This window comes from Callorhinus ursinus, unplaced genomic scaffold (genome assembly GCF_003265705.2).
Source record: "Callorhinus ursinus isolate GAN/ISIS: 27379988/994484 unplaced genomic scaffold, GSC_fseal_2.0 scaffold41, whole genome shotgun sequence".
In the NCBI taxonomy this organism is placed as follows: Eukaryota; Metazoa; Chordata; class Mammalia; order Carnivora; family Otariidae; genus Callorhinus; species Callorhinus ursinus.
The window spans coordinates 141,189-164,171 of record NW_027397103.1 but is presented as its reverse complement, the minus strand read 5'-3'; the positions used below and the strand labels follow the sequence as shown (position 1 = coordinate 164,171).

The 22,983-nt window shown below is 54.2% G+C and overlaps 1 protein-coding gene across 1 annotated transcript; it reads right to left on the bottom strand.

Moving 5' to 3' along the window:
* Positions 1-898: 898 nt before the first annotated feature.
* On the bottom strand, positions 899-21,820 carry GLTP (glycolipid transfer protein). Its single transcript, XM_025889343.2, has 5 exons — positions 21,567-21,820; positions 7,976-8,034; positions 6,861-6,994; positions 3,985-4,135; positions 899-2,098 (listed from the first exon to the last, which is right to left on the bottom strand). Exons 1-5 carry the CDS (start codon positions 21,667-21,669, stop codon positions 1,916-1,918), a joined length of 630 nt encoding a protein of 209 aa, XP_025745128.1. The 5' UTR covers positions 21,670-21,820; the 3' UTR covers positions 899-1,915.
* Between the last annotated feature and the right edge of the window lie 1,163 nt (positions 21,821-22,983).

Sequence of the window (22,983 nt, the reverse complement as noted above, 5' to 3'; positions counted from 1 at the left end):
TGAAAAAAAGCCTAAAAAGCAGTTACAGCTGAGAAAGGCCGATAGCATTCCTAGACCAGCAAGGGTGGGAAATATGAAATCGGAGACATTAAGAAACTTGGTTCAGGTGTCCAACCCTGGGTCATGCCAGAGGCAGCCTTCCAAACTGGCTACCAGACTGCATTGAGCAGGAGACTCTTGAAGGCGTTCCATCATTTTCAGGGTCACATTCGGATCCCCTCAGAGCATGATTATGTGCGTGCATGCACGCACACAACCTGCTGTGTGTCAAGCCACCAGGTCTTTGCCTAGACCTTCAAGTGTACCTGCCTCTCCCCCTCTGCCAGGCTCTTCCCTGTCCCCCCGCCCCTTCCACAGAGGCATCCCAGGATGTGGCCCCTCATCTGTGGCCCCGGGCACTGATGACTGTCATCACTGTTGATTTGCTGGCCCAACTTGCCCCCCCCCCCCCCCCCCCCCCCCACCCCCCGTTGGAGGAGCAGGAATGAAGTAAGATCAAGCTGCTCCCTCCACTTAAGGCTAGTATTGGAGGAAGCATCAGCCTGGGAGAAAGTGCAAATAACTCCGCAGGTTAGGGAGGCAATCGGGATTGCTGGGGACTGGGGCGAAGTGGAGAATACATTTGTCCACTTGTCCCATCCGGCCAAGGGGGGGCAGTCATTTCTCAGCGCTTGCCACGCAGTCTGGTTTTTTTTTTTTTTCAAAAGCTGCTAGAAATCAAGATTTGTGTGTGAAATTTCCCACGTTTCTCAACGTGGCCACCACTTCTATTTTTGTAAACCATGGAGGCCAGAAGACAGGTCCCTGGCTGGTCCCCAGTTGTAACCTCTGTTCCAGGGCCGGGGGTGGGGGGTGGGGGGCGGGGGGAGGAATCATGAACCAAAACAGCACACCGATGTGATTCCAAAATAGAGATTTATTTATTAAGGATCATTTAGTTTCTTGCATAAAAATCACCAGTCGTTCCTCATTGGGTTTTGAACACACATCAATTCTTTTGGGGTTGCTTTGTTTACCCCAACACTTTAAAAAATACAGCTCTTTTTCAGCGCCAGGAAGGACAGTTAAGGCAGCGAGGCATTTTCTTGGGTCTCAGATGGAGGGTTCACCCTCTCCCCCTTGAGAGAATACACATGGTAGGTAGTTTCTTAGGTTGGAAAAGCTGTCCCTGAAGAAGATAACTATGCAGAAGAATGCAAACATAGTCATCTGTGGTCACTTATTTGTGCCTGATAGCTTTAAAATAACCCCCCTCCCCTTGGCCATCAAAGGCTTGCTGGTTGGTTTCAGCTATAAAAACACTGTCTGGCAAAAGACAGTAAGAAGGAGCGGGATCGCTAATGAAAGAGTTGTGAGGTCGGGCCGTGCAAACCACATGAGAACACATACCAGTTTGCTTTTTAGAAAAAAAAGAATGCCCACCACAGGGGCCCTGTATAATTTCCAATCAAACTCCTCATGGTCCTTAAAATACCCAAAACATCATTCGGCCAGATCCTGAGGACACGTGCTGCTTCTTTTTCAAGTGAGGTGTGCGACACACGGTTCCCCCTAGAGTTATGCTCCGCATGGGGGAAGGAAAGGAAAAAGAAACAAACAAACAAACAAAAAACCGCTCGGACTTGATTAGAAACATTAATTGATTTTTACCACACTGAAACGGAGGGCTAGCAGTCTGTGCTGTTGTGAAGTTCAAAGGGGATTCGGAAGTAAGATCGTTGTTTATTGCTCCGTTAGGATAACCCCCCAAAATGACTTTTAAACAAGAGAACCAGGGCTGGCTGTGCCCTGCAAGCCCCCGCCCCGCCCCCCGCCCCCAGCCTCCAGGCAGTTCCCGGGGCGGCCGGCTGGCTGGCTTCACAGTGATGCGGTTCGACTGGTGCTGCGAGCACCCCCCTGCCCCCGCCGGACGTGCCTACACCTTGTAGTTGAGCTCGGCGTTCATCTTGGTGTACATCTCGTAGATGACGTCGATGGTGGCCGTGTAGTTGACCAGGAAGAGGCGGACCTTCTCCAGGCACTCCTCCTCCGTCACGTTCTGCCCCTTGGAGAGCGCTTTCAGGAAGTCGGACTTGTAGGGTGCCGCGAACAGCGCTGCCTTGAGACGGGCAACCGGGGGGGGGGGGCAGCATGGCGTTAGGGGACCGGCGGGGCCACCAAGCGGGGCCGCCGGGCCGGGGACATCGCCGGGGCCCGTGCTCCTCGTGGCGTGGGAAGGGAAAGGAAGAGGGAGATGTGCGTGCCCGTCTACCCCCGTGAGGGAAAGCAGGACGGACACGAGCTTTGGGGGCCGACAGACCTGGGTTCAAATTCCAGCTTGTGCCGCCGACTAGCTGTGAGCCTTGAGCAAGTTACTTAGCCTCTCTGAGCCTCAGTTTCCTCATCTGTAAAATGGGGATGATGATGGCACCCACCGAGTCAGGTTGCTCTTGTAAAGGATCAAGGGGGTGGCGCCCGGTGCTCGGCATGGTACCAGGCACAGGGAAGCTTGCCCAGCGCCGAGCAGCCTCTGGCCTCTGGGTCCCCTGCTCTGGAGAAGGCAGACCCTGGGAGGTGACTGCTAATATGGACCGTGGCTTCTCTTGTCCTTCAGGGGACGATGCTTCCCTAACTTTCAGGGCTTCCCGGATCCGTGAAAAGAACTGAGAACCTGGGGCGCCTGGGTGGCTCAGTTGGTTAAGCGACTGCCTTCGGCTCAGGTCATGATCCTGGGGTCCCGGGATCGAGTCCCACATCGGGCTCCCTGCTCAGCAGGGAGTCTGCTTCTCCCTCTGACCCTCCCCCCTCTCATGCTGTCTGTCTCTCATTCTCTCTCTCAAATAAATAAATAAAATCTTAAAAAAAAAAAAAAAAAAAAGGAACTGAGAACCAGAAATGCACAGAACTGCAGAACCGGAAAGAAGGGTGCAGCTGGGTGAGAAGCGTGGGCTGAGTCTGACAGGGTGAGGCACCTATAAACAGTGTCACACGGCGAATGCCGACGGCAAGACCCCGAGGACCTGAGTGTAAACCGTGCGCCAGGCACTCTGTACACATTAACTTGTGCCGTTTTCACTACGACCCTTGGAGATGGGGCCGAGTTTACACCCATTTGAAAGATGAGGATGCGAAGGCTCAGGGAGGTAGAATCCCAGACCCTGCTTACTGTGTGACCTGGAGCAAGACACTTAACCTCTCTGAGCACCAGTTCCTCATCTGTGAAATGCGGGTGAGGATGCACCCACTCCATGGTGCCTTTGTGAAGAATACAACCCGTGGGCAGCCCGCCCCGGGCCAGGTGCGCAGGACACACCGTTGTCACCCAGGTGCTGGGTGTGAGGACTTGGCAAGGGAGCAGCACACAGGGAGGGCCGGGCTTCATGGCGCCCACCCAGAGGTGGCCCAGCCCTTCCTGCCTACACCCAGACTGACTGCCGGCCCAGCCTGTGCCCTGCGGGAAAGAGGCCAGCCTGTCAGACCCCGGTGACAGGGGGACGGGGATGGGCCAGGACCGGCTGGGCAAGATGAGCGGGCCGAGAGAGGCAGGGTGGCCAGCAACAGTACGTAGGGCACCCCAAGGGCTCTTTCATCGCTGGAGTGGGCCTCTCAGCCTGGCGACCCTGGGGTCCCCCTTTCCAGAAACCCCGCCCAGTGTCATCCCAACATAAACCACCAAGACCCCCGTGGGCCAGTGTCTCTTCAGCAGATGCCCCAGGGGGTATGGGAGCCTTTCTTCTCTTCCCTGCCCAGGGTGAGGATCTGGGCAGAATTCGAAGGGGCCAAACAGGCCCGCCCACCAGCAAGAGTCTCTGCCAGGCTTTCTCCCATGGCCCCCCAGTTGGGCCTCACGGGACACAGAAACCCCACGGAGCATCTATAGTAGCACCCACTGCGGCCACGGATGGGACGGGGCAAGCGCACAGGGTGGGGCCACACAGATAGGGAGACCTTCTGGAGCCCCGGGGGGCCCACAGCTAAGGAGCGGCAGGTGTGGGGCTGGCTCACCTGGAAGATCTTCTGCACAATCCAGCCGTGGTACTTCTTGAGGGCCATCTCGTAGGCCTTGGTGGCGTTGACGCGGATGAGGTTGGGGTGATTCTCATCCTGCTCCCCGTCGCAGATGCTCTGGAGGAAGACCTGGATGAAGCGGAGGCCTCTGCGGCCCAGGAGAGAGAGACAGCTCTTCAGGACCATGCACGCTCCTGCCCGTCGCCCCGCCAGCGCACCCCTGCGTGTGGCAGACCCTGACGCACTCGGACTCGGGCACGTGCCGTGCACATTCGGCGGCGGTCACTCCTCAGGTGTTATCCTGAACCCGGCTTACGTGTAATGTGACCACCCGGCTCAACGCAGCCTCTCCCCAGCACCTTGCTGACTGCCGTCCCCGCTGGGCTGTAAGGTCTGCGAGGCAGGTCTGGGCCCACCTTGCCCATTTCTGTGTCCACGTGACCTCCCCTGGGTTGGCACTCGGCAGGCAGCTGTCAGCGCTGGAGGACTGAAGACACAGCGCTGGCCCTCCCAGGGCTCACGGACCATGGACTCTGGACACACTGGGCACGCTGACGAGCCTGGCCCTGTGCCCGGGCTCCCCACCCCCACCACGGCCCCAAGCCACTGTCCGCACTCTCCAGCGGCCACTTGGGCCCTTCCTCCAGGGGAAGAACAATGCTTTAAGAGCCAGGAGAAAGCCATGGCCATGGGGTACAGCAGGGTGACTACGTCAGAGATGGGTACATGCTAGTCCTTTAATGCACAGCATTTCATCTCCCACTCCCTCAGCCCCACAATCAGCCCATTTCACAGAGAACACTGAGGCGCCCCCGAAAGTCTTGGGCAAAGGCCAGGATGCAAACCCAGCTGCCTCACCCCTAAGCTGGACTCCTTCCTTTGCCATCCCTCACTGTCCCCCCAGCGTCCCTGGATGAGCTGCTCTGCTCCTTCCCTGCAGGGAGGTAGGGATCGGGTTGGAGGGCTCTCAGGGGCAGGAGCACTGGGACTGAAGGGTCTAACTTTATCACCTAGGAGGTGAAGGGAAGTGTTCTGTACCTGGATCAGAACCCGTAGCCATCAGGGATCAGCCTGAGCTGTGGAACTGAGCCCAGGGCACAATCCCAGCCCTGCCCTGGGTCAGCCACCTCTCTTGAGCCCCTGCCTTCCCCCAGGCCTAATGACCACCCCTCTCCCCAGCAGAGGGGATGAAGCGCCATCTGATCCCGTTGCTGACCAGCTTCATGGCCCTCGGTGGCTCCCCAGGACCCCGGATCATGCTGGGACTCACTTGTCCAATCCCACCTGGTCCCTCCCTGCTCCTGCCTCGCATCCAGAGCCTGCTGGACCAGACCCTCCCAGAGCAGCAGACACACCGGACCTCTCCTGCCCTCCCACCTCTCAAAGGCCTCAATCTCCTGGGACCCTCCTGCTCAGTCCTAGAGACTCTGCTTGGCATCCCTCCTCCAGGAAGCCTTCCCTGATCTCTCTCCGCTCCAGGCTCTGCTATCCTGCTGTCAGGATCCACCCACCAGCCTGATGCCCTGGCCAGGCTGTGATACCCCCAGTGGGGCCCTGCCTCATTCAATGTGGCATCCCCCACACCCAGCAGGTGCTTATTACGTGCTCAGCCTGTTGGCATCTGCCTTCACCTGCCCTCCCAGTCACTTGGCTCTGTCCATCTGACCTGGACACGAACAACCTAACTGAGCTGAACATCACCATCTGCCTTGCTCCTCCCCAGAAACGCACAGAGCGTGCTGATGGGTAGACCAGGGCAGTTCTCATCCGGGCCTGGGAGTCTCCTGTTGATGACAGACCAAAGTGGGCAGCTCAGTGGGGGCAGTTTCTGCAATGCTGTAAGGATGTTAATCATAGCCCACCTCCCCCCTGACGCCCACTAGGCTGCACCCTCCAGGGAGCTGGCTCCTCCTGTTCCATTTCACCACAGAAGTGTGTGGTGGGGAGAGGGGACTAGCTCCAGGGGGTGAGAGGAGAGACAGGAGAGGAGCACCCTTCTTGACGCCTGACTCCAGGCCCGAGAGAGGGCAACACTGGGCACATCTGTGGGGCCAAGAGTGCATCCCTGGCTTCGTAGTGGCTGCCAGTGGTGTTTGCCCAGCTAAAAGAGAATTCTGTAGCTGGTAGAGAGCAGTGTGAAGGCAGCAAGCAAGCTGCCTGGCCTCTCTGAGCCTCAGTGGCCTTGTATGTAAAATGTAAGCCGGATACAACCGTATCTGGCTTCACGTATTTGCTGGAAGGACAATATAGAGAGAGATTAGGAGCATTCTCAAGTCGAGGGTAAGATTGTCTGGGTTTAAATCCCATATCAGGGTACCCTGCCCCCAGCCCAGGAGACAGATCTGTGCAAGGTAGATAGAGTTCCTTCTCCTCAAGACACTGTATTTCTGTCATAATATACGAATCTACCACGTGCATGATGTAACCAGCCCTAGATACAACACCTTTGTGCAGTGCACAACCTGCACAACTGTGCTTGGCCACTGAGTCCCAGCTCTGATCGTGTGACTTTGGCTCATGATTTGGCCTCCAGAGCCCCAGCGGCCTCCCTCTGTGAGATGGGGATAACCACCACTCCTAACTCCCAGCACATGAAATAGGATGAGGCACAGGAAATGTTTAGCACAACGCCCAGAGTATGCACTCACTTGCTAGGTCTCTCTGATGGGGCTGGAACAGGGAGTGTCACCATCGGGTGGGCCTTGGCCCTGTGGGCGCTTTTCCTCAGCTACTAACTAGCATCACACAAGGGAGCCTATGTGAAAGAAATGGAGGTGACCTCGCAGGGCAAGACTAGGGCCGGACGTCCATCTTCTGCAGAGCAGGGCCCCCGGGCTGCACCGCCACACACACCCGCCAGCCAAGCCTGTCACCTTTTCAGCCACATCAGCGCCAGCGTGGCTCCGACTTTGGGCCACTCTGCTCCGTACATTTCCTTCTCCACCTCCAGGATGTTCTGCAGGGTCTGGAACTTGGCCGGGTTGGTGTCGTACACAGCCTTGATTTTCTGGAACGGAGCACATGGAGTTTTCCCCTTGGAAAAGCTGTCTTCCCAGATGGCCGGCCCACGTGCTCAGTCGGGGAGCACCACTCTCCTTCCCACCAGCGCCAGGCCCGGCAGTGGGGCTGGGACCACTAACTGCCGTGGCTGGTTGCATTTATCAAGCACCTTCTGTGGGCCGAGAGGGGCCAATGCTTTATGGGTGCTGCTTTATTTGGTCCGCACAGCGATCCCAATGTTGCTCTGTCATTATCTCAGTTTGCAGATGAGGAGACCAAGGCTCAGAGAGGGGACACTGACAGCTGGTACAGGCAGCCATGGGTTCTAGCGCAGACGGGCTCCAGAGGCCATGTCCTCCAACCCTCACCACTGAGAGCCCCTCAGACACCGAGCGTCTGCGGACAAGTGCTTTGGGATTCACAGGTGTGAAGGAACGAGGCTCCTGAGTTGGAGCCAGGCAGTTCAGATCAGAATCCCACCTCTGCCCCTTCCTTGCTGTGTGACCTTAGGTGAGCCTCAGCTTCCTCATCTGTAAAATGGGGATAATGACAGACCAGCCCCAAAGGGCTGCTGGGATGTACCCAAGCCTGCAGGCCAGGCCCTACATGGATGCTCACAGGGAGAGGGTCAGTGGCTGGGGGGATGGCAGCGGGAGCTCCCAGGAACAGGGAAGGGAAGGGCCAAGCCGATGCCCCTGTGGATTTTGGAGTTTATTTCTTATTTGGTGGGGGTGGATACAAGAACCAGGTTCCTGCTCAGGTCAACCCTTCAGACTGTGGTCCCTGTCAGGTTGTGATTGGGGGGCATGACTGCAAAAGAGGACCGGGAACCTTGAGCCCTGAGCTGGATGAGCTGAGGGCCAAGCCCATTTTCCACATCTCCTTCCTGTTTCTCAAGCTTGTGGCGGGGAGCGGGGCACTGGTGTCCAGCGCTGGTTTAGATTCCCGATGTAGGCTCCACGCTGTGGCTGCTGGGCCAAGTACATACCGTGATGTTGCCGCTTATGTCTGCCTTGATGGGAGTAAACACTGGGGACCCGAGGCAATCTGGGGACAAAAAAAGAGAGATTCAGATTCCCAGCCAGGATGAAGATTCAGGAACGCCACAGGCCACGGAGGCTTAGGAACAGGAAGGAGGGTCACTTGGTGTGTTGCGGGAAAAGCCGAGCTATTCATTGGTGTTGAAAAGGCTCATGGGCAAGTTAAGATTGAGTGCTGGGCCCCAGGTGAGACCAGTTTCTTGCTGCAAGACTTGTCAGAGCCTTTAAAATGCAACTGGAGGGGCGCCTGGGTGGCTCAGTCGCTAAGCGTCTGCCTTCGGCTCAGGTCAGGATCCCAGGGTCCTGGGCTCGAGCCCCGCATCGGGCTCCCTGCTCCGCGGGAAGCCTGCTTCTCCCTCTCCCACTCCCCCTGCTTGTGTTCCCTCTTTGGCTGTCTTTCTCTGTGTCAAATAAATGAATAAAATCTTTTAAAAAAATAAAATAAAATGCAACTAGAATATCTAGGGGGCAAACCCTTTCGTCCACAGTGCCCTTTCTCCCTCGGATAGCACTGTCCAGAACTTTCTGCAGTGATGGAGATGTTCTGTATCTGCACTAATATGGACCCCATGTGGCTACCGGGCACTTGAAATGTGGTGTGACTGAGGAGCTGGATTTGTGATTTTATTTGGCTTCCATCCACTGAAATGTGAACAGCACATGTGGCCCGTGGCTCCCGTACTTAAGAGCACAGCTGTAAAGTACCTTGCAGAACCAATGCTCTGATAAACCCATCGTGGTCAATAAGGCAGATCACTGAGCAGCTGCCCAGTATGCACACTGAGGAATCTTATGAGGCAGAGGAGGGGCCAGATTTATTAAAAATGACCTTCTCAGGCGCCTGGGTGGCTCAGTTGGTTAAGCGACTGCCTTCGGCTCAGGTCATGATCCTGGAGTCCTAGGATCGAGTCCCACATCGGGCTCCCTGCTCAGCAGGGAGTCTGCTTCTCCCTCTGACCCTCTTCCCTCTCGTGCTCTCTCTCATTCTCTCTCTCTCAAATAAATAAATAAAATCTTTAAAAAATGAATAAATAAATAAAAAATAAAAATGACCTTCTCATTCACCAGCTTCTAAGAAAGAAACGAGCTGGGCACTCAGAGGCTCCATGGTTCTGAGACCCTGCTTTAGAGCCCAGGAGAACATGCCCACAATGGCATCCCCATCACTTAACAGACATAAGGAATGCGGGCTCGACCCCCCCCTCCCCAGCTCTGCACGCACGGGCAGTGTGGGCTGGGGTGTTGTCCCTTCAGCTCCCCCGGCCTCAGCTTTCCCATCTGGCCAGTGGGACAACAGGCCCAATCAGACATGCCATGGGCAGGACTTGAAACAGTCCACTTCCAAGACGCGTGTTTTGTGTATCTCTGGAATCAGAATGTTCTTAACTGGAGGGTTTTTTTTTTCCCTTCGTGGTCCCATTCCTGGGGCTACCAGTGACACCTCTGAGTTGAGAAAAGGCAGACCTAGAAACTGGTAGACCTGAAATGTGAGCGGCCTGTGGGCTGCCCGCCCCACTTCCCTCCTTTGTGACCCCCTGGCAGACTGTCACGAGGACCAGAGATGAGCAGGCTCAACATGGACTGCACCCTCAGAGTCTGAAGACAGCTGAGCTCCCCCAACACGTTCTCCCTGTCCTCAGTGCTGCGTCCAGACACCTGCCACGCCTGATCCAGAGCCCAGGGGACAAAGACGCCCAAGCAGGCCGGGCGTGGGTACCAGACCCACGGAGGGTCAACGCCAGTGCTAGACTCTCCTTGCCCGGCCGGGGCCTCGGTGTGCACACCACATTGACCGCACAGGAGCAGAGGACTGGGGGGCGGGAGGGAACATCCACAAGCTGCATTCCACCCAAGGTGACCCAGCACACCTGGCCAACCATCTGGAACAGTCTGAGCACAGCTGTTAAAGGAGGTGCACTGGGGAAACAGCTTGAAGACACTAGAAATGAAATACCCCAAAGCCCAAGGGAAAGAAAGTGCGGTAGGCACCCAGCCAGGTGGGGTTCGAATCCTGCCCCAACCATGCCCCCGTTGAACAAGTCTCCTTGCCTGTGTGCCTCAGTTTCCTCTCACATCAAAAGGGGCAATAATAGTACTCAATTCATAGGGTTGTCACAGGAATTAAAAACCATGCACTGGATGCATCTAGGAGAGTGCTTGGTGCATGAACACTCAAGAAATGAACTTTGATCATTTTTGGGACCTCAAGCTCCATGGTCCAGCAAACGCCACCCAGATGTCACCCAACTGTGCTTATAAGCCACCAGGCCCTGCAGAATCTCTGCCGAATGGGAACCCACTTGGCCTGTGCGGGCAAACCTCCCTCCAGGGGGCCGTGCCAGCCGTGGCTCCGAGGTGCTGGGCCAGGGCTCTGGGCACTCAATCCTGAGCACTCCGGCCTCACAGACCCACCTGCCGAGGGCACTCAGAAGTGAGCCGACTACTCCATCCTGCTCTTTAATCTTGCCCGGGAAGCCACTGACATCATCCAGCAGAAGCCAACCTGGAGAGGTTGTGCCATTTGCGTGCCCTGCGGCGCGTTACTACTGGGTCCCACAAAGGACAAGGCCTTCTAGACTTAACGAATAATCCAAGCGAGCCAAGACCCCCACCACTACCCACGGTGCCTGTTCCCCTCTTGCCCGTGCAGCCAGGGGCCACCAGTGCCGATCCTCACTGGGGCCAGCCGGCCGCCATGGATGTGCCGCGTGGGAACCGGCACAGCCCCTCTGGAGGCATGGCTGCTCCCCAGCGCTGGCTGACGGCTTCAGGTCCCCACCTTCCAAAAAGGCAGACTGTCTAAACATACTGGGTGAAGTGATGGATGGCGAGCCAGGGGCAGTCAAACATTAACAGCAGAGTAGAGGTGGTGGGTATACAAATACTCGCCGTAAAATTCTTCCAGTTTTGCCCTATGTTTGAAAACGGTCATATAAAATGCTTGGGGAAAAGTCAGGGTTCTTTTTGTTGTGTGTGGTTGGTTGGTTGTCGCTCCTAAAGTCATGTATTTTCCTTTTCCTTTTTTTCCAAGACCGTTTCACCATGACAGTGCTTGTGATCCTGCATGTAACTCTGTTTACCCTCTGTCTCCAGCCCTTGGACTTGAGCTCTGAGAGGGCAGGGACCAGGTCGCCTGGGTTGCCCCGTGTCCCCAGCGCCCAGCAAGTGGCCGGACCCCGTCGGGCACTCGGGCGGCATCTGTGGCCTGGATGAGGTGGGGCACCTCCCGCCAGGCTCGTCGGGCTGCAGGCTGACTGCAGGGCAAACCTGCCAGGGGAGAAGGAGAAAGCCTGGGGCACCTCCGCCAGAGGCCATTGTCAGCCGTGCCTGCGCGGTAGACTGGCGCGGCCGGTGACTCGGGGCACTCGACGTGCATTTCAGAAATGCAGAGAAACAGCCTCCGGCCTCCTGGGCTCTGAAAAGGCTCTTGTGCGGTTCGGAGCGGCCCGGCGGCCCTGGTGGCCGGAGAAAGGCTTTTTGTTCCCCGTTCCCCTGCCAGTGCGCTCTGCGGGTCACGAGGCCGCGTGGTCAGCAGGAGCCGGGCCCTGACAGCAGCGGTTTTGTGTGGCCTGGCCGGTGCGCTGGGACAGAGCTTCTGCTCCACTGGGGGCAGGAATGCAGGCCGAGAGCCGAGCGGGAGCTGGGTGGGGGAGGCGGAGGGTGGGGGGCAGACCCCAGAATCCACTTCCAGCAGGGCAGGCATGTCTGTGGACCCTACAGCAGAGGTGGGTTTAGGAGCGCCTGGAAGCAGGCCACCTGGGCTCACGGAAGGAGCAGTGTGGAGCTCGGGAGTCTGCCGCTTGGGGTTCAGCTCTCAGGTCTGGAGTGACTGTGGATCAGTGACTCAGCCATGCCAGACTCGGGCCCCTGCTTGCTGGCCACAGCCCACAGGAGCCAGGTGAACGGCGGGGCGGGGGTGGGGGGGGTGGTGTGCTCCGGGTGTAGTTGAACTGACACCTTGACACCTGCTTCACCGTGACCCACCCAAGGCCACCAGGCCCAGAGAAGCCAACAGAGCTGCCTAGGGTCACACACAGGAAGCCAGGCACTCAGACATAATTACAGGACCAAGGCTGGTTCCACCACTCCCTCGCCTTTCTTTCTAGAATGTTTCCATCCCGTGTGAACTCAACCAAAGGGGGAGTACTCCGACAGGAAAACCAGAAGATGATTTTAATCACCAAGCACACGGTGGCCTTTCGAATAGTTTAAACTCAGGCCTGCCCCTGCTCCAGACAGAACGTGACACTATCCAAGCTTACCTTTCCTATAGTATGCAACCCTGCCCCCAAATTACCTTTCTTGTTTTACCAGTTTGGCAGATACCTCAAAGTTGTTTTTCATTGTTGTCAGCAAATAGGCTCTTTAAAATGCCATCCAGAAGCCCTTCTGCCAGGAGGGAGGGAGGGGGCTTGGAAGGCTTCCTGGTTTCTCCTCCAACCTCCAGGGAGAAAGGAAGTAGTCTTAAAAAAACAAAAGCCAAACAAAAAACCAAAAGAAAAATCAGATATAACTCCACGATTTTACTCCATGGGACCAACTCTAATGAGTGCAGATTCTCAATACAGATAAGCCTTGGTTATCTGGAATATGTGGCAAATGGCCCCTTCTGTTTGGTGTGGAAGGTTTTTCTAAGCCTGCTACTCAACCCACGAGGCATGAAGGAAAATACCAAAAATCTGATTACAAAATCCAGAGACCTCCTGTATGGGGCATGACGAGATATTCATCACTGATCACAGGTCAACAACAAACTGATGGTTGGGGGTGCTGATCAGTGAAACAAACCACGGACTGAAGATTATTATCCCTAATATGTAAAGAGCGCTAACAAATCAATAAAAAAACCCAACTCAACAGAAAAATGGCAAATCACAGAACAACAATAAAATGCCTTATCTCAGTAATAAGAGAATAAAATTAAAGCAATGAAATATTTTCTACCAAGTTTTATGAACGCACTGACCTCTAGTTCAACCGTTCTGTATGGAACTCATCAAAATGTAACACAAACGTCCCTGCTTTTGAACAGCACACCATGCACGGTTTTCTAAACAGGGTCATCATGGAAAATATGAATTATGATAAAGGTGTGACCCAGTAACATCACAGACCCCCTCGACCCTTCACTAAATGGCTCTGCACAGTTTAAAAGAAACTCGTCTAGAGGGGTGATGGTCACTTCCTCCTGCTTTCTCTGCAGTGCTTTCATTCTGCTAGATACTTGGAAAATAAATAGCCAACTGTGTCAGCATCACCTGCAAAATGTGGGTACCAAGTGAGCAGTTTGTACCTGACCTCTGTGACGATTCTGGCTGGACCACCTCCTTCCTGGGTCTTCAACATAGTTCAGATGAGGGAGATTGCCAGAGAGCAGAATTCCCCATGAGCCAGCAGTCACCCTATGCCACCCAGAGTCAGACGCATTTCTGCTTTCTCCGGCCTCAACGTGGTTGGAAAGCAACAGTTGCTGTGCTCTGAGCGAGACCACAGCATGCTCGACGCATGCTGCCCCACAAGACCTGCCTGACGCTGGACACCAGGGTAACCCGACTGCCCTCCCTAGCCCACCCTCTCATTGCCTCTCAGGAATGCAAAGCCTTCCATTTCTTAGACACGCGCCTTCACTTTCAGCCTGCGTGATTCAGGACGGAAAACACCTAGCCCAACCCATAAATACTTACTCCAGAAAGGAAAGAGGATGCCTGTGTCCTTGATGCTAGGAGCCTGGTTTGGGAAGGTTCTAGTTCAAGTTCAATTCTTTTTTCCAATAGCCAGACAATAAGGTTTTGTTGTTAAAGACGTGGGGCAGATTAACTTTACAGGTCCTAGGTTACAAGGACCATAATGAGAGGCACTCAAATTACAGCTGATGGAGATGAATCATTTATTAATCCACAGGTATGTGGGGTGGTGTGTGTGTGTGTGTGTGTGTGTGTGTGTGTGTGTGTGTGTGTGTGATGGCTCAGTTTGCAACAAGGCCTATTTTGAGAATAAGAACGCTGAGAATGCCCACCTTCCTAAAACTAAAACTTATTTTTTATTTTTTTAATGTTTTTTATTTATTTATTCATGAGAGAGAGAGAGAGAGAGAGGCAGAGGGAGAAGCAGGCTCCCTGCAGAGCAGGGAGCCCGATGTGGGACTCGATCCCAGGACTCTGGGATTATGACCTGAGCCAAAGGCAGATGGTTAACCATCTGAGCCACCCAGGAGCCCTAAAATTAAAACTTATTATTGAGATAAGGCACTTTATTGTTGTTGTTCTGTGGACTGCCATTTTTTAAAAAAATCCTGGCTAAGGAGGAAAGAATGTTTACAAAACAATCCGAAAACATTGTTTTTAAAAATCACCCCTATGACATGCCAACTCTCTTTGTCCACAGCCTTGAAGTGGGAATGTGGTTGGGAAATGGGTTGTTCTTGCTGTGTGGCCTGGGAGAAAGCAGTTAGCCTCTCTGAGCCTCCTCATTTGTAAAACAAGGGTGGTAATGGACTCCACCTCATCAGGTCGCTGTGAGGCTTAAATCAGGTTGTATGAAGGGATCTGCATGGTCTCTGCCACCTAGTAAGTGCTCCAGAAAAAAGGAAGTATTCTTTATGCTTATTATTATTATTACTATCATAAATGATAACATCATTTCCATCTTTTTCAACTGGCACAGGAAATCCACGAAAGAATGATCCCAATGACTGAGAAATCAAAGGGCAAAGAGAGGAAGAGAGGGAAGGAGGAAAGGGGTCTCCACAGATGGGTATGGGTACAATTAGCAGGAAACCTCCAGTCATAAAATCATGACTTCAGATGTATTCCAGACGGTTAAAAACCACGATCTCAGAAGGGAGTGGAGTACGGAACTGGGGGGAACAGCAAGGCAGAAAAGGAAGCATTTCCGAGCACAGGGAAGTGTGAGCTGGCTGGTTTTTATAGGACCCTGGAGAGGGCTTATCAGCTGTAATGACTTAAAAACTCAGCTACAGTTAACACCCTAACAATAAAAAAAAAAAAAAAGAAGCAGCAGCAGCAGCAGAGAAAAAAGGCCCCGGATACAAGTAACACTGTAAGAAGGTAACAACAGGAGTTAACACCCACCCAGGCCGGTTTTTGAAACAATGAAACCTAAAACCAGAACCCCTGCATTGCCAACCCAGGGCTCAGGGAAATGCCAGGTGGGACAATCCTAGCGTCCCCACTCCCTCACAAACTGGGAGGAAGGGCCAGAAAAAAAGAGCCTTGTCTCTGCCCTGAATAAGACTGCCCTCCCTTGTTGCAGGGCCAGCCCACTTCTAAGCCCCGGGGACCCACTTCCTAGCTGCACCGCCTGGTCAAATCCCTTCACCACTCTGAACCTCAGTGTCTTCCTCTGTAAAATGGCACCAACTGCTCCTCATTCCTGGGGTCATGATGAGCGGCTAGTTCAAAGCTCGGCCCATGGGAGCCACTCAAAATGGGGGTTTTGCTAACTATGATGGGGGTAGGGGGGGATGCATTACATTTTACGAAGCCCTCTGTCGCTCATGTCACTCATTCTTTCTTCTTTCGCTTCGAAACCCGCTGGGCAGCTCCACTGGGCCAGGTGTGCTGCTGGGCTCGGGGAGGGCCCAACTTTCCTGCGCCCGTAGGGATCTGCAGTGGGGCCCGGTCCCTCCAAGAAGGCCCATGCTGGAGCTGAGGAGGGCGTCTTGAGCTAGCAAGAAACAGAATGGATGCTTGGGTCTTTTCCCTCCTGTTTCTCCAATTTATTCCCTCTAGGGGCAGAGGCCGGACTTTAGCCCTTGACCTCAGGGCCAGACTTCCCTGGACACGGCAGTTGGCTTGGGCTACCCAAAGTGACTTCTCCCTGCTGGGCCTCAAAAGCAGCCAACCTGCAGCTGTCACGGAGACAAGAGACTAAGGTGACAGGGCCAGCGGAAGCCCTCCCATCAGGTGTTCCTCAGATCTTCCTGCGGCTGGGCCAGATCAGGAGCCAGATGCCTCAGAACAATGGCAGGCACCCAGCAGGTGCTCCTCGGGCCAGCGGGCCCTCATCACTTGCAAATGCACTGCCAACTAATAACAAGAGTCTGCAGGCAGTTTCAATGCAAAAACCCATTGCAGAAAGGGTATTTTTGGCTTCTTTCTCCCACAGGACATCGTTTCTTCCTTCTAGAAGTGTCCCTCCCAGGCATACGGGTCTACGTCCCGTCCCTAGAGAATCCTGTGCTCAACAGACACTCAACCAAAACGATAACTAACCTGCTATAGTGAGAGGGCTAACAGAGCTTCTTCTCTTTCTGGGGGATATTCTATACAAAACCAAAAATAAACATCTATTTGTCTAAACTTAACAAGCAAAACAAAACACTGCAGGGAGCTGACAGGTGGTCCCAAGTCCCGGAAGGTGCTTTTTGCAATGGGGAGAATAACTTCCCTTTAGGGGAGTTATCCCCTTCTTTAGGAAGGGGAATTCTTACTCATAGACCAAGGGTGCTGGTGCGGCTGGTTCCCAGGCGGGTTAATGCCATGTCCCAATTACAGGAAAATCTGACCGGTTTGGGACCTCCCCACTGGAGGACTTCTATATCCTACTCATTCAAACTTGCATTCAAATGAGCAAGGGTTATGGGCCCCGCTGGGCAGGCCGATGATGAGGCACACACCTCAGAGGAAACCGGTATATCTGGTGTGCCGTACCCAGCATCTTGGGCAAATCACTGTGGGGCCAGCAGAGCCCTGGACTTCTTTGGTCCAGGCTGACTCCGCAGGGGGTGGGGGGTTCTCTCTCACTCAGGAAGCCGGGAGAGCAGGCGGGCACGCACAAGCTAAAACCACTGCGTAAGGAGTTCTGAGGCTGGAGTTCTGAGTTCTAGGCAGACTCTACTGGTTAACACCCCCTGCCCCCGGCTGTGTAACCCTGGCCAAGTCACCTAACCTCCTGGGCCTCGGTTTCTCTGGCTGTATAACAAGAAGATTATTCTGTGCTCTGGGCTGCCAAAAACAGAGCAAGCACTGAACCAAAGGGATGGGAAATCACTCTTTCTGGAGTTTTCCCCTATGACTACTTGACAAGCACCAGATAGGTGTAAGGCCTGATTCTCTGGACATCCGTTTAATTAAGAGAACTGAATGAAGAAAAATCACCCCCAGAATTTGGATTTCAGGAGCTGAGAGATGGAAATCATCCCCTTCTGCTCCTGCATCTTAGTTTCTCCCTAAACAGTGAAAGCAAACATGTGTGATGTCACGCGCCACATCTGACCTGGAGCAGTGTGTTAAGAAAAACACCAAGGTTGTGTCTAGACTCAAAGGGAGAGAACAGGGTATGATTGATTAATAATGTCTGCTGTGGGTATGGTTTATGAGTTATGTATTTTAATTTAGAAAGCGAGAGAAAAGCAAAACTGCTTCTGGAAAAAAACCAGGAAAAAAAAAATGAGAAAGGAACCAAAAGCATTCACTCAGCAAATACCACTAGCTCGCCCAGGGCTAGGCACTGAAATAGCTCAAAGTCACAGAATGTGATAGGTTCTACCGTAGTCTAAGGGAGTTAGGAAAGACTTTCTGGATGAAGCAACTTTCCCATGGAGATAAGTGGAACCCAGCCAGGCAAAAGGAAGGTGGTAGGCTGGAGAGGAGTGGTGTGCCAGGCAGAGGCAAGGGATAGCATGGTACCACTTGTGGGGCTGTAAGGATACATAGAGGCTACAGCACAGATTTGAAGGTGGGGTAATAGGCAGCCACTGAGGCTTCTAGGCAGGGAGTGACGATGAAATGACATCTAAGTCTCTCCCTCCTCCTCTCCTGCTCCCTCCGCCCTCTAATTGTTAATGCTGGAGGACATTGCTGCATAATTGACCTAAAAGATGAGAGAGCAGGCCTCACAAAAGTCAGTTGCAAGCTGATCACTCAGAGGTGAGATCCAATTACTGGGTCAAGGTAGAGAAGATGGACAAAGGGCTGGACTCTAAGTGGACATAGTAAAAGCTGGAGAGAAGGAAGAAGGGCTAACCCACATCTGACCTGCAGCACCAAGAATCAGCATCCACCCAGCCCAGGCTATTCTGTCACAAACCACACGGGACAAAAGTGAAAGAGATGTGGTTGCTTTAACAGGTTAAAAGCCTTCACATCTGTCGACCTAGCAATTTCACTTCTAAAAATTAGAACTAGCAAAAGAAGTACACAGAGGAACATACACAGGGATGTTCATTGCGGCGTTGTTTACCAGAGCAGACAATGGGAAGTGATGTGAATGTGCCACCGCGGGGGACCAGTTACATAAATGATGGCCACATTCAAACAAAGGCATTCTAAGCAGCCACGAAAAACGACAATCGGCCTGGAAAGATGGTCAGGCTGTAGAACTGGGTGGTAAAAGCAGCTTATACATTTTCCCTTAAAGGTGGATAAAAATGAGTCCAAAAGGAAAATACCCTGAAAGGTCGGGAGAGATGCTCTCAAAATAAAGACACACCAACCCAAAAACCGTACTTCCAAAAGTTCTGAGAGGATTAGTGAACGAATCCACATAGAGAGTACTGGCACATAGTAAGGGCTCAATAAACAAAAGGGAGATTTTTATTTATCATTTCTTCTTGCTCAATTGTCCCTCGATAAACAGATCTTCCTGGTGGCATTAAATACTTTCTAAAAACACAGCTTTTGGGGCGCCGGGGTGGCTCAGTCGGTTAAGGGTCCAACTCTTGACCTCAGCTCAGGCCTTGATCTCAGGGTCATGAGTTTAAGCCCCACGTTGGGCTCCGTGCTGGGCGTGGAGCCTACTTAAATAAAAATAAATTAAAAAATAAAAACACAGCTTCCAGCCCTTTGCCCTGTGTATATCAAGAACAGTGGTTCTCAGCCAGATTTTGTTGCCTTGCAGATATTTTTGGTTGTCACAACTTGGAGAGATGAGGTGCTACTGGCATCTAGCCAGGGATGCCACTGAAACATCCTCCAACGCGCAGGACAGCCCCCACCACAAAGAGTGATCCAGCCTCAACTGGCAGCAGCGCCATGGTCCAGGCACCCTGCTTTGGAGGGGACTGTCGCTGCGACCTCCCTCAGACTTCTTGCATCCCTTGGGCCCGACCTGCTCCATTCAAGAGACACACACACACACCACCCAGATCATCCAGGTGACCAGATGCTCCCAAGACTTCACAGAGCCCCTGTGTTACAGCCAACAGGGGATCTCAACTGAGCCCTGAGTCCCAGAGAAAAGTCCCTGGTGGGAGCATCCTTGGAAACCTTAAATCCTCAAGAAAACTCTTCTCCCCAGACAAGCATAATGGTTCCAAATGGATCATCGCATTTTTTTTTTAAGAGTGCAAAGAATGATTCTGTGTGGGCCAACCCACTGGAGCTTCTGTATCAACGGCACTTCTGTCAACAGATGTGATGGCCCACGCACACAGCTCACAGCAAAGACAAGGGTCCTTTGAGATCAGGGGAAGGGAGGAGGGGCTGCTCTTCAGCCCCGACATCACAGCACTGCTGGTTCCAGCGGCCACCATCCCCTTTCCTCTGAAACCAGACAGATAATCACATCCAATAAGCCCCCCACCCGCCCACCGCCCCGGGGCTGCAGACCAGCGGTACATGCACCAGTGCTGATGATAAGGGATGAAAAGCCCTAAAAGCCCACAGGGCTTAACCCGGGGTTTCTCCGCCTCGACACTGCTAACATCTGGGGCTGGATCGAGTCTTTGTGGCGATGGCTGTTCTGTTCATGGGAGGGTATTTTGCACCATTCCTGGCCTCTAGCCACTCATGCCAGGGGCACCTCCCTGCATGCCCCCCCCCAAAGCTGTGACAAACAAAAGTGCCCCTAGACATTGCTGGATGTCCCCTGAGGGGGCCAAACTGCCCTCAGTGGAGAACCACTAGCTTCAACAGATTCCGAATCTTTGTCCAGGGCAAGCTGGCTCCGTCCCGTGAATGTTGACAGAACAAGAGGTGGGGTGGGAGGCACTGAAGCCAGTTGGTTCCCAAGCCCCTGCCTGGAGGGTCTATGTTATCTCAACAGGGAGATACCAATAATAAGCACATTTCATTCATTCCATGAGTACTGACTAAGCACCTACTATGTGCCAGGCACCGTTCTGGGTACTGAGGATGCAGCAGCGGACATAAAGGACCAAGACCCTGCTCTCGGGCTTCTTACCCAGGTCTGAGGATCATACAAACCCGGCGCCTGCACTCCCTCCAACACTGATTAACCACCTACTATGTGAAGGAACCAAAACTGGATCCAGGAACTCATATGATAAGCAACCCCCACTCCCCCCAGGATCTATTTGGCACTTAAGGCCTCAGGGCTCTACACACATTTATTTACTCCTTGCAGCCAGCCTTAGAGATCAGCAACCCCATTTCGCAGATGGGGATCACCCACTAGGGGGAACGTGAGTGACAGCCCAGGTGCCAGATCTCTTCAGTCCCAAGTCAGTGTTAAGGTTCTATCAGTTTGTGGGTTTTAGCTTAACTCTGTCCTGGAAGCTGGTATCTTTCCACAAAGCCACTGAGTGCACCAGCAGGGCAGGGTGCTGGGAAAGCCCACATGGAAGAGAAGAAAGCAGAGGTTCAGGTTGCACCCCTTAGCCAGGACCCGAAAGGCAAAGGGCAGGAGCAGATGGTATTGTCTTCTGTTTCCCATTTTCCATCCAGGGCCTGGGCTGGGCTCAGGGAGGGGAGGAAGGAGGCTCTGAAGCTGGGTTAGGGACTGCCTTCCTCATGCTCCCACAACCTTCCTGGGCCTGACATACAAGGAACGGGTCTTCTTTTAGAGCCCACACCAAGCACCCCGTGTCTGATGGCACCCGCACAAAACAGCTTCCCCTGTCCTGACCCCTGTTCTCAATGGAGGAAAAACCTTAGGTGGTTCCCCCTGTGCCAGAGTTTTGCAACCCCAAGTTCAAAGCCCTCCTCCTCATCCTTCCTGGCTTCCTCGTTTCTCTTTTGGAGTGGGGTGGGGTGTCTTGCATCTGGAATGGGGGAATTCTGAGGAAAGAAGGGTTCACCAGGGGCCGTGAGGGAGAGGCTAGGAGAATAAGGAAAAGAGAGGGCTTACGAAATGGGAGGATTATTTTAAGGGGAGGGGGTTGAAAGTCATTCTGAAAAGGAAGAAGGGAATGGTGGGGGGGAGGGATGCTTTCGAGGAGATGGAAGACTGGGAAACTGAGGCTTTGGAAGAGTGAGGGGTTTCTGGGGGAGATGGACCATTGGGGGAGCCCAAGGAAGTGGAGAACTGGGGGCATCTGAAGGATACGGTGGAACGTGAGGTGCCTGGAAATGGAATGGAGACGGAGCATCTGGGGGTGTCTGGGAGGAGATGGAGGATGTGCCATGTTGGAGAGAGAGAGGATCTGGGAGTGGTCCGGGGTAGGGAGAACTGGGGGTGCCTGGAAGGAAAGGGGGTCTTGGGTGCCTGGGGAAACAGGATTCGGGGTGTCTAGGAGAGGGATGGCTGGAGGATGCTCGGGAGATGGGGGGTTCGGGTGCGTCTGGGAGCGCTCCGGGGCAGAGCTGCGGGCCGGCTCCCCCCTTCACCCCGGCTCACCGAAGAAGGGCGGCAGGTGGGACACCGCCTCCAGGAAGGGCCCCGTCTCGATCTGCTTGTCCGCGGGCAGCGGCTTCAGCAGGTGCTCCGCCAGCAGCGCCATTTCGGGGTCGAGGCCGGCGGTGATGCCCCAGCCGGCGCCGCGGGCGTCCACGCCGCCCCCCGGGCCGCCGCCGTCAGCGCTGGGGCCGTCACTGCCGCCCGCCGCAGACTCCGGGGACGCCAGCGTCACCACTTCCGCCCGCGCCGCGCCCCGCGTAGCCGAGCACTCAGCGCCGCCCGCAGGCCGAGCGCCTAAGCGTTCCGCCGCGCCGCCCCGCCCCTGCCCGCCCGCGCCAATCCGCGCCCGCCGCCGCGCCGGCTGCCCAATCCGCGCCCGCCGCCGCGGGCCTCCGCGCCGCCATTGGGCGGGGGGCGGGAGGCAGGAGGCGGGGGGCGGGGCCGGCCTGTCCGGCGTGGAAGCGCGCCGGCTCTCCGGTCCAGGTCCGCCCAGGTGAGCCGCTCCCAGGTGAGGCTTTCCCAGGTGTTCCTGCAGCCTCCCGCCGTATTGCCCCTCCGCCCCCAACCTGGGCGCGCCGACTCAGGCTGGGTCCTCGCCTAATGGGGGCGTAGAACTGCTCAGGTCACAACACAACCCCCATACCAGCCCAGGTTTACAGCCCAACGCAGCCAGCGCCCCTGAGGACACCTATTTCCTCAAGAACAGAGCCTGCCCTCCAACAGCCCCAGGTAGCCTGCTGGACACTGCTTGGGTCACAGTTCTCTTTAGCTACAACCAATGGGGACGTCTGATTCTTCTCCAATGATCTAAGATCATACCAATACCTACTGGACCCTGCTCAAGTCACAAGTTTAACCCAGCCGTACCTAGCTAAGACTCCTGTTTCCCAAAATCTGGGATCTTGTCTGACCTAAACAGTCCGATGTTACCTAATGGTAACCTGGCCCAACTCAACCACCACCGGACTGGACACTTGTTTCCCCAAACCTAACCTCACATCTACAGTCCAGGATACCTGCTTGTCATCACTTGGAGCACAAGTCACATGAGTTGCAACCCACCTAAACGTTTGTGTCCTAAAACCCAATACCCATCTTGTCCAAAAACTCTAGCACACAGTTATTGAGAGGTTTTCATTCATTCCAGAATAAATGTTCATTGTGCCATGTGCCATGCACTATGCTAGGTAGGAATTGTGGATAAAAGTTATGAACAGTACAGCAAAATTCCTGCTCTCCTGGTGCTGGCATTCTGGTTTGGGAGATAACACAATACAATACACAAACAAGACAATTTCAGACACTCACAACTAGAAATGAGGAAAATAGAACACCAGGGCGCCTGGGTGGCTCAGTTGGTTAAGCGACTGCCTTCGGCTCAGGTCATGATCCCGGAGTCCCGGGATCGGGTCCCGCA